Here is a 14,900-nt window from a genome sequence, read left to right on the forward strand (position 1 = left end):
GCAGGCCACAAATGCTCAAACGGTCAGAAACAGACTCCATGAGGGTGGTATGAGGGCCCGACGTTCACAGGTGGGGGTTGTGCTTACAGCCCAACACCGTGCAGGACGTTTGGCATTTGCCAGAAAACACCAAGATTTGCAAATTCGCCACTGGCGCCCTGTGCTCTTCACTCTGGAGATGCCGTGGAGAACGTTCTGCTGCCTGCAACATCCTCCATCATGACCGGTTTGGCGTTGGGTCAGTCATGGTGTGGGGTGGCATTTCTTTGGGGGGCCGCACAGCCCTCCATGTGCTCGCCAGAGGTAGCCTGACTGCCATTAGGTACCGAGATGAGATCCTCAGATCCCTTGTGAGACCATATGCTGGTGCGGTTGGCCCTGGGTTCCTCCTAATGCAAGACAATGCTAGACCTCATGTGGCTGGAGTGTGTCAGCAGTTCCTGCAAGAGGAAGGCATTGATGCTATGGACTGGCCCGCCCGTTCCCCAGACCTGAATCCAATTGAGCACATCTGGGACATCATGTCTCGCTCCATCCACCAACGCCACGTTGTACCACAGACTGTCCAGGAGTTGGCGGATGCTTTAGTCCAGGTCTGGGAGGAGATCCCTCAGGAGATCATCCGCCACCTCATCAGGAGCATGCGTTGTAGGGAGGTCATACAGGCACATGGAGGCCACACACACTACTGAGCCTCATTTTGACTTGTTTTAAGGACATTACATCAAAGTTGGATCAGCCTGTAGTGTGGTTTTCCACTTTAATTTTGAGTGTGACTCCAAATCCAGACCTCCATGGGTTGATAAATTGGATTTCCATTTATTATTTTTGTGTGATTTTGTTGTCAGCACATTCAACTATGTAAAGAAAAAAGTATTTAATAAGATTATTTCATTAATTCAGATCTAGGATGTGTTATTTTAGTGTTCCCTTTATTTGAGCAGTGTATGTTGTGCTGCAAGTGAGAATTGGTTTTGCGTTCACTTACTTGGTTAAATGGAAGCTTATATAGTTAATACATCTGTATATCAATCAATCAATACATCAATATACAGTACCTCTCCACTAGGGGGTGTACTCTGGGGTGACTGGGCGGACAACGGCACTCTGACTGAGCGTGGAGTGGGGGCAGGAAGCCGGAATACACCTTCACTATCTCTCTGGAGTGGGAGACAATGGATCAGGTTGTGAGCCAGATGCACTACTGTGTCAGGATCAGTCTCAAAAGACAATTTGGCAAAAGAAAATGTTATGAACTGCTGTATTAATATATAAGCCATTAAGCAGACACTTTTATACAAAGCGACTTACAGTCACGCATGCATATATTTTACGTATGGATGGCCCCAGGAATCAAACCCACGAACCTTGCGGCGCAAGCGCCATGCTCTACCAACTGAGCCATATTATACAAATGACATTAAAATCAAAAGGGAATCATATGAAACATCCCTCCCTCCCTCCCTCTCACCTGTTAGTCAGTGTGTTGGGATAAAATCTGAAGTCCTGCATCCTGCCCATGAATTGATCTGACCCTGGTGAGAAAGAAGAGAGGGATGTCAATGGTGTGTATTGAAAACAGTCAGCTGGATCCATAGTGACAAGTGGATTAGCTTATCTTTCTCTTTATTCTCTGTTAAAGACACAACGACACTGAGCTGAGGACTGTTTAGTTGATCTAGCAGTGTTATAAATGTTACATTTGACTGGGCTGTAAGCTATAGTAGGGCTCTCTACGTCTAACCTGGCAGGCCTCTTAGACTTAACATCATAAACCATAGAGAGACACACAGTTAACAGTCAGAGGAACCATAGAGACACACAGATAACAGTCAGATGAACCATAGAGATACACAGTTAACAGTCAGAGGAACCATAGAGATACACAGTTAACAGTCAGAGGAACCATAGAGATACACAGTTAACAGTCAGAGGAACCATAGAGACACACAGTTAACAGTCAGAGGAACCATAGAGATACACAGTTAACAGTCAGATGAACCATAGAGACACACAGTTAACAGTCAGAGGAACCATAGAGACACACAGTTAACAGTCAGAGGAATACAAGGGGGATACAATCTTCCCAGCTCTGCAGATTTTGCTGTGAGGAGGCAGAGTCATTAGATCACTTATTTTGGTATTGTCCATATGTAGCTCGTTTTTGGTCACAGGTCTAGGAATGGCTGAAGAATTGCAAAATTTGCCTAGAACTAACGCTGCAGATAGCAATACTGGATGATTTGAAAAGCCATAATCAATCAATCAATATTATAATAATTATTTTAGCAAAAATGTTTCTTTTTAAATTACAATCTGTAGAAGCTATGAGAATAGAAAGGTTCAATACTTTTGTGAAGCATCACTGCACAGTTGAAAAATATATGGCAAATAGAAATCCAAAATGGATGATGTTGAGAGATAGATGGGAGGGGTTGAATGGAGCTGAAGGGTGGGACTAATAACAAGATAACCAAATTCCATCGAGACACCATTTCCCTAGAGCACACAAAAAACGATACATACTTCTGCCTAAATATCAGCACCACAGGTAACTTCCACAAAGCTGTGAACTATCTGAGACTAGACAAGGGTGTCTGTAAAATGTATATAGGTTCAGAAATTTTGTGAAATAGCACAGTTACAAATAGAAATCAAACTGGATGGACATCAGAAATAGAGGAAGGACTAAAAACAAACAAAATATAACTATTGTAAAATAGATTGTGTCTGTAAAATGTGTATAAGATGTATAAACTGAAGGTAGAAGCCTAAGTGTTATTGTTTATTAGTTTACTCCAATTGGGGTGTCACAGTATCTAACGAAGGTGGCGCCCCTCCTCGGTCGGGCGGCGCTCGGGGGTCGTCGTCGCCGGCTTATTAGCTGCCACCGATCATTGTTTCTGTGTCTTTTGGTTTTGTCTGTCTATCCCGCACCTGTTTTGTGTCTGTCATTAGTGGGGGGTTATTTAGTGTGTATTTTCAGTTGGGGTTCTCGTGCGGGATTGTTTATTGTCTACTCTAGACAGTTGCGAGTATATCTGTTTTTTTCGCTGGATATTGTCTATTGTTTTGCCGGGCTGCGCCCCGTGCGCTTTTCCGGAGTGTTTAATTTTTGGGAACGTATTTTTCCCTGGCGGACTTCGTCACGCGCCCTGTGCCCTACGGCTATTGTGTTGGCATTTATTATTAAAACACTGTTGCTCCGGCCCTCTGTCTCCTGCTCCTGATTCCACATCTCCACTGGTCCTAGACAGCCGTGAAATGGGGGAAGGGTCGTAGGGTTTGCGGGGAATAATAAAGGTATATTCGAAAAGAAGTATGTATAACTATATAGGAATATGTATGTATATATGTGTATATGCATGCATGCGTGTATGTATATGGATATATATATATTTACCCAAAAAATATATGGGAGATTGGAAATTATGCAGACAATTACATTGATGGAAGCAACATTCTTCCCGCAATATTAAGCTGATCCACCCCTAAAAAAAATATTAAAAGAAAAAACTGTCAGAGGAACGATAGAGACACACAGTTAATTTTATGTCCCTTTTGATGGCATAGAAGGCCTTGCCTTGTCTCTCAGATAGTTCACAGCTTTGTGGAAGTTACCTGTGGCGCTGATGTTTAGGCCGAGGTATGTAGCGTTTTTTGTGTGCTCTAAGGAAATGGTGTCTAGATGGAATTTGTATTTGTGGTCCTGGCAACTGGACTTTTTTTGGAACAACAGTATTTTTGTCTTATTGAGATTTACTGTCAGGGCCCAGGTTTGACAGAATCTGTGCAGAAGATCTAGGTGCTGCTGTAGGCCCTCCTTGGTTGGGGACAGAAGCACCAGATTATCAGCAAACAGTAGACAATTCCCTTCAGATTCTAGTAGGGTGAGGCCGGGTGCTGCAGACTGTTCTAGTGCCCTCGCCAATTCATTGATATATACAGTTGAAGTCGGAAGTTTACATACACTTAGGTTGGAGACATTGAAACTCATTTTTAAACCACTCCACACATTTCTTGTTAACAAACTATAGTTTTGGCAAGTCGGTTAGGACACCTACTTTGTGAATGACACAAGTAATTTTTCAAACAATTGCTAAACAGACAGATTATTTCACTTATAATTCACTGTATCACAATTCCAGTGGGTCAGAGGTTTACATACACTAACTTGACTGTGCCTTTAAACAGCTTGGAAAAATTCCAGAAAATGATGTCATGGCTTTAGAAGCTTCTGATCGGCTAATTGGCATAATTTGAGTGAATTGGAGGTGTACCTGTGGATGTATTTCAAGGCCTACCTTCAAACTCAGTGCCTCTACTTCACATCATAGGAAAATAAAAAGAAATCAGCCAAGACATAAGAAAGAAAATTGTAGACCTCCACAAGTCTGGTTCACCCTTGGGAGCAATTTCCAAACGCCTGAAGGTACTACGTTCATCTGTACAAACAATAGTGCGCAAGTATAAACACCATGGGACCACGCAGCCGTCATACCGCTCAGGAAGGAGACGCGTTTTGTCTCCTAGAGATGAACGTACTTTGGTGCGAAAAGTGCAAATCAATCCCAGACCAACAGTCAAGGACCTTGTGAAGATGCTGGAGAAAACAGGTTCCAAAAGTATCTTTATCCACAGTAAAACGAGTCCTATATTGACATAGCCTAAAAGGTCGCTCAGCAAGGAAGAAGCCACTGCTCCAAAACCGCCATAAAAAAGCCAGACCACGGTTTGCAACTGCACATGGGGACAAAGATCGCACTTCTTGGAGAAATGTCCTCTGGTCTGATGAAACAAAAATAGAACTGTTTGGCCATAATGACAATCGTTATGTTTGGAGGAAAAAGGGGGAGGCTTGCAAGCCGAAAAACACCATCTCAACTGTGAAGCACGGGGGTGGCAGCATCATGTTGTGGGGGTGCTTTGCTGCAGGAAGGACTGGTGAAAGTCACAAAATAGATGGCATCCTGAGGTGGAAAATGATGTGGATATATTGAAGCAATATCTCAAGACATCAGTTAGGAAGTTAAAGCTTGGTCGCAAATGGGTCTTCCAAATGGACAATGACCTCAAGCATACTTTCAAAGTTGTGGCAAAATGGCTTAAGGACAACAAAGTCAAGGTATTGGAGTGGCCATCACAAAGCCCCGACCTCAATCCTATAGGAAATTTGTTGGCAGAACTAAAAAAGCGTGTGCGAGCAAGGAGGCCAACAAACCTGACTCGGTTACACCAGCTCTGTCAGGAGGAATGGGCCCAAATTCACCCAACTTATAGTTGGAAGCTTGTGGAAGGCTACCCGAAACTTTTGAAGCATGTTAAACAATTTAAAGGCAATGCTACCAAATACTAATTGAGTGTATGTAAACTTCTGACCCACTGGGAATGTGATGACTATTATTCTGACATTTCACATTCTAAAAATAAAGTGGTGATCCTAACTGACCTAGGACAGGGAATTTTTAAATGGATTAAATGTCAGGAATTGTGAAAAACTAAGTTTAAATGTATTTGGCTAAGGTGTATGTAAACGTCCGACTTCAACTATATGTTGAAGAGGGTGGGGCTTAAGCTGCATCCCTGTCTCACCCACCGGCTCTGTGGAAAGAAATGTGTGTATTTTGACCATTTTAACCATACGTGTTGTTTGTGTACATGGATTTTATGTCGTATGTTTTTCACCCAACACCACTTTCCATCAATTTGTATAGCAGACCCTCATGCCAAATTGAGTCAAAAGCTTTTTTGAAATCAACAAAGCATGAGAAGACTTTGTCTTTGTTTTGGTTTGTTTGTTTGTTAATTAGGGTGTTCAGGGTGAATAAGTGGTCTGACGTATGGTAATTTGGTAAAAAGCCAATTTGACATTTGCTCAGTACATTGTTTTCCCTGAGGAACTGTACGAGTCTGCTGTTAATGATAATGCAGAGGATTTTCCCAAGGTTGCTGTTGACGCATATCCCGCGGTAGTTATTGGGGTCACATTTACCTCCAGTTTTGTGAATTAAGGTGATCATTCCTTGTTTCCAAATATTGGGGAAGATGCCAGAGCTAAGGATGATGTTAAAGAGTTTAAGTATAGCCAATTGGAATTTGTGGTCGGTATATTTTATCATTTCATTGAGAATACCATCAACACCACAGGCCTTTTTGGTTTGAAGGGTTTGTATTTTCTCCTGTAGTTCATTCAACGTAATTGGAGAATACAGTGTGTTCTGGTTGTCTTTAATAGTTGATTCTAAGATGTGTATTTGATCATGTATATGTTTCTGCTATTTGTTCTTTGTTATAGAGCCAAAAAGATTGGAGAAGTGGTTTACCCATACATCTCCATTTTGGATAGATAATTCTTTGTGTTGTTGTTTGTTTAGTGTTTTCCAATTTTCCCAGAAGTGATTTGATTCTATGGATTCTTCAATTAAATTGAGCTGATTTCTGACGTGCTGTTCCTTCTTTTTCTGTAGTGTATTTCTGTATTGTTTTAGTGATTCACCATAGTGAAGGCGTAGACTCAGATTTTCTGGTGTCTATGTTTTTGGTTGGATAGGTTTCTCAATTTCTTTCTTAGGTTTTTGCATTCTTCATCAAACCATTTGTCATTGTTGTTAATTTTCTTCAGTTTTCTGTTTGAAATTTTTTGATTTGATAGGGAAGCTGAGAGGTCAAATATACTGTTTAGGTTTTCTACTGTCTTCATTAAATATGGGGATTCTAGTGGGGGGATATAGGTAGCACACAGAAGGACATTATCCTCTGTTGAAATAATTTCCATTTGAATTTCTAGCTAAATTAGCATACCTCCTGAGTCCCTTCCCTGTTTCACACCTGGTAGTTTGGTGGATGGGACTACCAGCTCTCTGTAACCTAGAGGGCAACCAGTGGGTCCATCTCTATACCTCTCCTCCATCTCCATCTCCATCTCCTCTCTCTCTCTCTCTCTCCTATCTATTCTCACTCTCTCTCTCTGTGCCATAATCACTTGTCGGTTTTGCTGAGATGACAGAATGACATGTGTACTTGTGTACAGGCTCCGTCCATACTTTCAGACTCTAGACAACTCTGTTTCATCGGCTACTGTATGTTTCAACTGAAGCCTTGGCTACTAACAGAAACACTGAACACACATGAGGACCATATGTGCTGTAAAGTGGGTTCCTTTGTAAAACGTGTCTCTCATTATCTGTGGTGAAACAGTGGCAGACTGTGTGTACTGTAGTCTGTTGGCAGTGGGAGGAGAGCTGTACATCTGAGAGGGTTCAACATCAGGACGTGAATCCAAACACATGGAGAGAATTTGAGCGAGACTAAGACCACAGGAGATAGACTATCCCTGCCTTTTCCCTGTCCAGCTAAGCATCTTGCCTTCCTCTGCCGAACAAATAGTCTTTCCCTGCCAAGCTCTGTTGTTCCACACCTGTCACAACTAGAGCTAACATCTCCTAGCGTCAGAAGGCCTGCCATCTTTATCTGTGTGTGTATGTGTGTCTGAGGAGGGACTGAGAGTGTGTGTGTGTGTGTGTGTGATTGTGTGTGTGTGTGTGTGTGTGTGTGTGTGTGTGTGTGTGTGGAGAGATGAGATGTAGACAGGATAGAGGATGGAGAAGAGCAGCTCTAATGTCACGTCCTGACCATGGTAAGCTGTTAGTTTTTTCTACGTTGCTATGTTCTAGTTTTGTATTTCTATGTTGGGTTGTTCTAGTTTTTGTATTTCTATGTTGGGCTTTGTTTGAGATGATCTCCAATTAGAGGCAGCTGGTCATCGTTGTCTCTAATTGGAGGTCATATTTAAGTTGGTGTTTGTCACCTAGGTTTGTGGGAGATTAATTTTGAGTAGTGTATGTTTCACCGCTGCGTCATGGTTTGTTGTTTTGTTTATTCAGTTTATTTATGTATTGCATAGTTTCACAGTATAAATAAAATGTGGAACGACACACACACTGCACTTTGGTCCGCTCATTCCTACGACAACCGTGACATCTAAAGGCCCAGGGTTTTGGATGTGGGCTTCTTAAGGGTGTGGAAACAGGATTAGGCCTACTGAAACACAGAGCATTGTTGCTTTGATGTCTCTCTCTCTACTCTTCTTTCCCCCTCTCTCTTCTCTTTTTCTCTTTTGTCTTCTCTTTCTCTCCTCCTTTTCCAGACAGATCCTTTGTCATTTTTTATTTTATTTTCTAATTTCTACACTCCCACCCTTTCTGAGTGATCGTAACGCCCCAATCCCTGTCATGGCAAGCGAACCAGAGCTGAAGGTGTTAAGTGTTTAATTACATTCAGAATAGGGAGTGGGAGAACCGCTAAGAAGAGAGAGGAATACAGGGCCCATATTCATAAAGCATCTCACAGTAGGAATGCTGATTTAGGATCAGGTTTGCCTTTTAGATAATAAAGGATGGACTAGGGGACTTGATCCTAGATCAGCACCCCTCTCCTACTCTGAGACGCTCTATAAATGTGAGCCTTGATGTATATTGTATTCTTACTTTGTACATATCCATCTTAGGAGAAAATTCCCACTGTGATAATTGAAAGGGTTGGTCTTAAATTATTCAATGTGGGGCTGTCGACCAAAATATCTTGGTCAACCTTAAGTCGTCTGTTCTTTCGAGCAATCAATTGGTGGAAATTTTCAAATGTGTATTTTTCCATATATAGACACACCCTATGTGTTTTAATAAAATCAACTATATGCATTGAGCTTGTCTGACACTTTAACCACACTGTTTGATGAAATAAGACACAAATGACTCAAGAGGGAGCAAGAGATCAAGATAACAAGAAGAGAAAAACCTTAACCTGACCGGACCATCCTCCTCCCGCTCCTACTGGCTTTCGTAGATTATGCTATTACTCTCCTGAAGTAGCCAATAATTGGGTGCACAAGGAGTTGGCAACCTTTCTCATGTGGAATTCCGATTTATCTTAGCATTTCTACCGATCTGTGTGCCAGTTATGGTTTTCATATGCACATTTTCATGGAAGAGTTTTATTGCATTTATAATAATGTATTTTGCCATTGCCAACTATGTAAAAATAGCCTACATAAAGCCAACAAATAAAAACACTGCAGCCTGCAGGTTGAAAATATCCTGATCAAAATAAATATCCTATAAATCACATTGGCTACACATGGCCTGTCTGCAACGAACTTGAAACATTATATCAACTATTAACTTCCTCAGGCCGAAAGCTGGTGCGAGCGAACTTCCAACATTGTATAAAATATTCTGTCCCTTAGAGTTTCCTGCACCAATGAGCATGGGACAGACACAGATGTAGGCTATTTGCGCAAGGGATAAGAAGTAATCAGGTAGGCCTAATTTATGACATTTCGACTGGATCAGAGCATTACATTTTTCCCTTTCACGCTGAGTGGTTATCGAAAGGAAGAGTGCTGGAAAGAGGAACTATTGTCATTCTCAATGGATGTAAAAACAGACTTTGTTTGCTTGCTGTTTGAGGTGAAGAAAATGAATGGGGAGTAGTACACAGCGTTGTACAATTAGCCTTTTAAAATGATAAACTTGGATTAGCTAACACAATGTGCCATTGGAACACAGGAGTGATGGTTGCTGATAATGGGCCTTCTTTACGCCTACGTAGATATTCCATAAAAAATCTTCAGTTTCCAGTTACAATAGTCATTTACAACATTAACAATGTCTATACTGTATTTCTGATCAATTTGATGTTATTTTAATGGACAACATTTTTTGCTTTTCTTTCAAAAACAAGGATATTTCTAAGTGACCCCAAACTTTTGAACAGTAGTGTATATTTGCTGCTGCTCGACTAAAAAACATCTTGGTCGACCAACAGCCTATCGACCAAACAATCGACCCGTCGACTAATTGGGGTCAACCCAGTGTGATAAACATTCTACAGATTAAATTCCCTGGTCAGCATCTACGGCACAGATCAGTGTGGGTGAACAATACTGCTGACCACTAATATGATCCAATCATGGGCTGATCAAATGCCATCTGAGTGTAAATCACTGTTCAATAGCAGATGAGCAGTATGACTGTGTAGCTGAAACCATTGATCATTACTTTACACTAGAGCAGTGGTCCCCAACCTTTTCTGAGTCCAGATCACTTTCGTAGTCAAAAAGCAAGCCGAGATCTAGTTGGTGTAGCACTTGAGAGGCACAGCTGAGCATAAATTTAAATAATTAGCAAATCGTTTGCTTTTTGATTTTACTGGACTGATGCTGCATCTGCTGCATCTGTGCCTGCATCTGTCATGGTGCTTTCAACACAACTGGGAACTCTGGGGGGAAAAACGAGGTCAAATCATGACGTCAGTCATCTCCAGGCCGAAAAGTCAGAGCTCTAGAAAGATGCCAGAGTTTCCGAGTTGGAATTCCGAGTTGGATGACCGTTCAAAGGGATTTTTGCCAGTCGGATCTCGTTTTCTTTTTTTTAGATCACAGTGGCCTTGAACGCACTGAAGTCAGAAGTCTGAGATTTCCGAGTTCAGAGTTCACAGTTGTTTTGAACACATCCTTTAGTCACAACGGAAGGAGGGAGAGAGCAGCAGAGGGTCAGCCTCCATTGGTCCCTGCTCTCTCCTTCCTTTCCTCCAGTGAGACTGACCAGAGAGAGGGGACACCGCATCTGTCTCATACACAAATTCATGTTGTTCCTATGACCAGAGATATTCAAATAAACACGACGAGGTGCTAATAATAATAAAAACGCAGGGCTACCGATACACTTGCCTACTCATTCATTGCAACTGAAGTGCAAGTGGAAGTAGGGAGAAGCATGTTTTATGTTTTGTAATAGTGTTGAATAAAAACAGTGTTGACAGTGCTGAAACATGAACTCACTCATAAAAACAGCAGCTCTTTGCTGTATTCTTTGACAGACTGGCTCTGGTCATGGTTTTTTAAATGATGAAATCTCATGTAGGCTCGTATCAAACTTTGCCGTGGCCAGGGTCGTGGAAGCTGTAGGCGTGATTTGAGCTATCAGTGATTTGAGCTATCCGATTGGCCAGCGCAGTAGGCAAACTCAATTTAGCCACAGATCTCCTGGGTAGGCAGAGTTTTGTCTTTTCAAACAAATGAAATGGTTCAAAATGGAACACTTTGCCTGCCTGGTGTGCAGGGCTTCTGAATCAAGTGCACCTACTGCCAACAGCACAACCCGTGAAAAGGAATGCAAGCCTTTATCATTGGCTTTTCTACAGAAATGTTTGATGATCGACTAGGAATGCCTTGAAGATCTACCAGTTGATCAGTCGGTGACCTGTGCACTAAAGATTTCATTCTCTGTTGTCGATCATTTTCAGTGTGTTTCTATTGACCCTGATGGAGGCTGTAAAGGAAATATCTGACACAATTGATCATATTCACTTCAAAACACTTTCTTGTGTGATTCTTAGCTCATAACCCCTCTGGGGTCATAGGCAGCATTCCTCCTCCTCCAAACACGGCGAGTTGAGTTGATGCCAAAGAGCTCCATTTTGGTCTCATCTGACCACAACACTTTCACCCAGTTGTCCTCTGAATCATTCAGATGTTCATTGGCAAACTTCAGACGGGCATGTATATGTGCTTTCTTGAGCAGGGGGACCTTGCGGGCGCTGCAGGATTTCAGTCCTTCACGGCGTAGTGTGTTACCAATTGTTTTCTTGGTGACTATGGTCCCAGCTGCCTTGAGATCATTGACAAAATCCTCCTGTGTAGTTCTGGGCTGATTCCTCACCGTTCTCATGATCATTGCAACTCCACGAGGTGAGATCTTGCATGGAGCCCCAGGCCGAGGGAGATTGACAGTTCTTTTGTGTTTCTTCCATTTGCGAATAATCGCACCAACTGTTGTCACCTTCTCACCAAGCTGCTTGGCGATGGTCTTGTAGCCCATTCCAGCCTTGTGTAGGTCTACAATCTTGTCCCTGACATCCTTGGAGAGCTCTTTGGTCTTGGCCATGGTGGAGAGTTTGGAATCTGATTGATTGATTGCTTCTGTGGACAGGTGTCTTTTATACAGGTAACAAACTGAGATTAGGAGCACTCCCTTTAAGAGTGTGCTCCTAATCTCAGCTCGTTACCTGTATAAAAGACACCTGGGAGCCAGAAATCTTTCTGATTGAGAGGGGGTCAAATACTTATTTCCCTCATTAAAATGCAAATCAATTTATAACATTTTTGACATGTGTTTTTCTGGATTTTTGTTGTTGTAATTCTGTCTCTCACTGTTCAAATAAACCTACCATTAAAATTATAGACTGATCATTTCTTTGTCAGTGGGCAAACTTACAAAATCAGCAGGGGATCAAATACTTTTTTCCCTCACTGTACCTACATGTTGCAATTTGTTCCTACAACCATGTATTTCCATGGTATTTCCCTAGGCAGGTGTACATACCATGTACTATAAGTAATGTATATATGCATCATGTGTTATCTTGTTGTTACCGTTAGAGCTCAGTCCGACTCTCATTGTACTGTCCGTTCTGATGTCAGAGATGGGTGAGGTCAGAGGTCGAGTGTCAAAGGGCGTGCCGTCCTCTTCCAGTCCATCCAGGAAGAGACTGACGCTTTTGCCATGCACCTGTGGACCAATTAGAATCCACAATTATTCTGTGGATCAAACATAACTCAATGTTACTTTGTCCTTGACACTGTACATTACTTTACTCTGTGCTTGAAACATTTTGATTCAGTTTTATACAGTGAGGTGTTAAAAAGTTAACATTTCAATGACAAAGTTTTGGCCATCTCCTGGTCCTTGCCTTGTCCTGATACAAGCTTTATAAAGAGTATCTAACAGTGTGGGGATCCTGTCCCTGAAGGAGAGTAAGATGTATAGCCCAGCAGCCTTCAGCATTCAGTCTGAGTAAATTATACACAGGGATAATCTTCCAGTTTATTTCCCTACCAGAAACCCTCATTCTAAAACCTCAGCCACAAATGAGCTTCCTGTTGACCAAAACCACTCTTCACCCCAGCCATGAATATTAAAACACAAACACAGTCAAAGCAACTGCTTCCATTCAGATCAAAACTCCAGAGAAATACGTTCATAGACCTTAGAAAACTTCAACGTCCCACTCTCTTCTCTCTTTCTCCCCTCTCTTCTCTCTTTCTCCCCTCTCTTCTCTCTTTCTCCCCTCTCTCTCAAAATGTTTCTGTCTATCCCCCTCTCCCCCTCTTGCTGTGTCTGGCTAGCATGCTCTGTGGTAGCACAGATAAAACCAGTCTCTCTCTTTTCTAACACATTCCCCCTCTCTCTCAAGTGTTTTCTATCCGCCTCTTCTCTCCTCGCCTCTTTAGAGGAGTTGAAAAAGGTGCAGGGGAAATAAGTCTGGCCCAAAACGTCTTTGGGGATGAAGGCAAGGCGGCGCTTGGCTCGACTCAACAACTGTCTGTCTGGAAGATACTTAAGACTTGCACTTTCATGACGGCTGATTGAAGACTGCGGAGACGGCGAGAGAGAGACGGAAAGACGGAGAAAGAGAAGGACGTAGAGAGAAGGCCGCTCTTGGAATCTGTAACCAGCCAATGGCGTGCGTGGAGATCTGAAGAGTTGTCATGGTGATGTAAATGAATTGGGAAGAGCTTCATCCTGCTTAGCGCCACGCGCCCCTTTGAAACCCCGACCAGCACTCCTTTGTTCGTTTTAGAAAATTATTTTTTTCTCTTCTTATTTTTTTACCTCTCTTTGCTGCCTTCGTTCTTTTTTCAACTACTGTTGCTTCAAGAGACCCTCGAGTTTCTTCTTCTTCTTTCCCTCACCTGTCCCATTGACAGCAGGTGCTGTAGAGAGAGGCCCAGATTAACACCTGTCTCTCACCTGCCTCCTACCTGTCTTTCTTACCTGTCTCTCTCTCAGCTGTAGGCTATCTGTCTCTCTCACCTTTCTCTCTCTCACGTCATCTCTCACAGCCAGTCCATTGAATGTAGCTGTGCAGTAGAACAGTGTGTTTTACAGGCCCAGATTAACCCAAGGCCTGGCCAGTGGCAGTGGAAAGCTTTTAATGACTCACTGAGCACCGATCACTGGACACTGGCAAACAAACAGCTTTAAAAGCGCTCCGCTTTCAGTGTGTGTTTGTGTGTAAGTGTATGTGTGTACGTTTTGTGTGTGTGTGTGCGCATGCGTGCGTGCGTGCGTGTGTATGTATGGGTGTGTGTGTGTGTGTGTGTGTGGTAGAATGTCCCATTGTCTGAACTGTCCCTCTGACCCATTAGTTTATCTGCTGATGTAACAAGGCAGGGTTGGGAGTCAGGTATCTGCTGTGGACTCTGATCTGGTACAGACAGACAGACAGGTAGACAGACAGATGTAGGGACAGAGCATAGCGAGAGCGAGAGCGAGATGGTGAAATGTAATGAAGTGTCATTAAGGTAGTAACTAGCAGAGGCTTTATGTCAGTGTGAATGATAAGGTTGTTCCTGTTGTGTGAATCTGTTTTAGAGTAATTTTTGAGTAATTTCCCAGTTTGCTCTCTGTGATTTTGTATGGACTACACTTTACAAACATTATAAGCCTTTATAAGGCTGCAAAATTCCTGTAACTTTCCCAAATTCCCAGGTTTTTTAGAAATCCTGATAGGCGGATTCCTGATTTCCTGCTTATTCCCTCCTGATTACAGACATTTTTGAAAAACCTTGAATTTCGGGGGAGGTTTTATGACCCTCCATAAATACCTTTCCCCCTTTTTCTCTCCACTCTACAGAATGGACTCTTGGAAAGCACTTTGTTAACATAGAGAGAGTATTGTAACATCAAAAGGTTGGGGAAAAGAACACTCTTTACGTAATCCAACCAGTTGAAAGTGTCCATTGGTACTTAAAGAATATGATGTCAGATCAGTTGTCATCTGAGACATTATTACTGATGATAGGATGACATAAACTGTATCTTGGATTCACATGGAATTGT

The 14,900-nt window shown here is 42.3% G+C and overlaps 1 protein-coding gene across 1 annotated transcript in view; it reads right to left on the bottom strand.

The window, feature by feature from the left end:
- Positions 1 to 14,900, bottom strand: part of LOC115172104 (usherin-like) — a 188,542-nt gene that overhangs the window by 126,451 nt on the left and 47,191 nt on the right. The window contains exons 4-6 of the mRNA XM_029729288.1: positions 12,431 to 12,566; positions 1,472 to 1,535; positions 1,059 to 1,160 (exon numbers count right to left, since the gene is read on the bottom strand). Of these exons, the coding sequence (XP_029585148.1) occupies positions 1,059 to 1,160; positions 1,472 to 1,535; positions 12,431 to 12,566 (302 nt within the window). The remainder of the gene's footprint in view (positions 1 to 1,058; positions 1,161 to 1,471; positions 1,536 to 12,430; positions 12,567 to 14,900) is intronic.

The sequence above is a fragment of the Salmo trutta genome, chromosome 33 (assembly GCF_901001165.1).
Source record: "Salmo trutta chromosome 33, fSalTru1.1, whole genome shotgun sequence".
NCBI classification, from domain to species: domain Eukaryota; kingdom Metazoa; phylum Chordata; class Actinopteri; order Salmoniformes; family Salmonidae; genus Salmo; species Salmo trutta.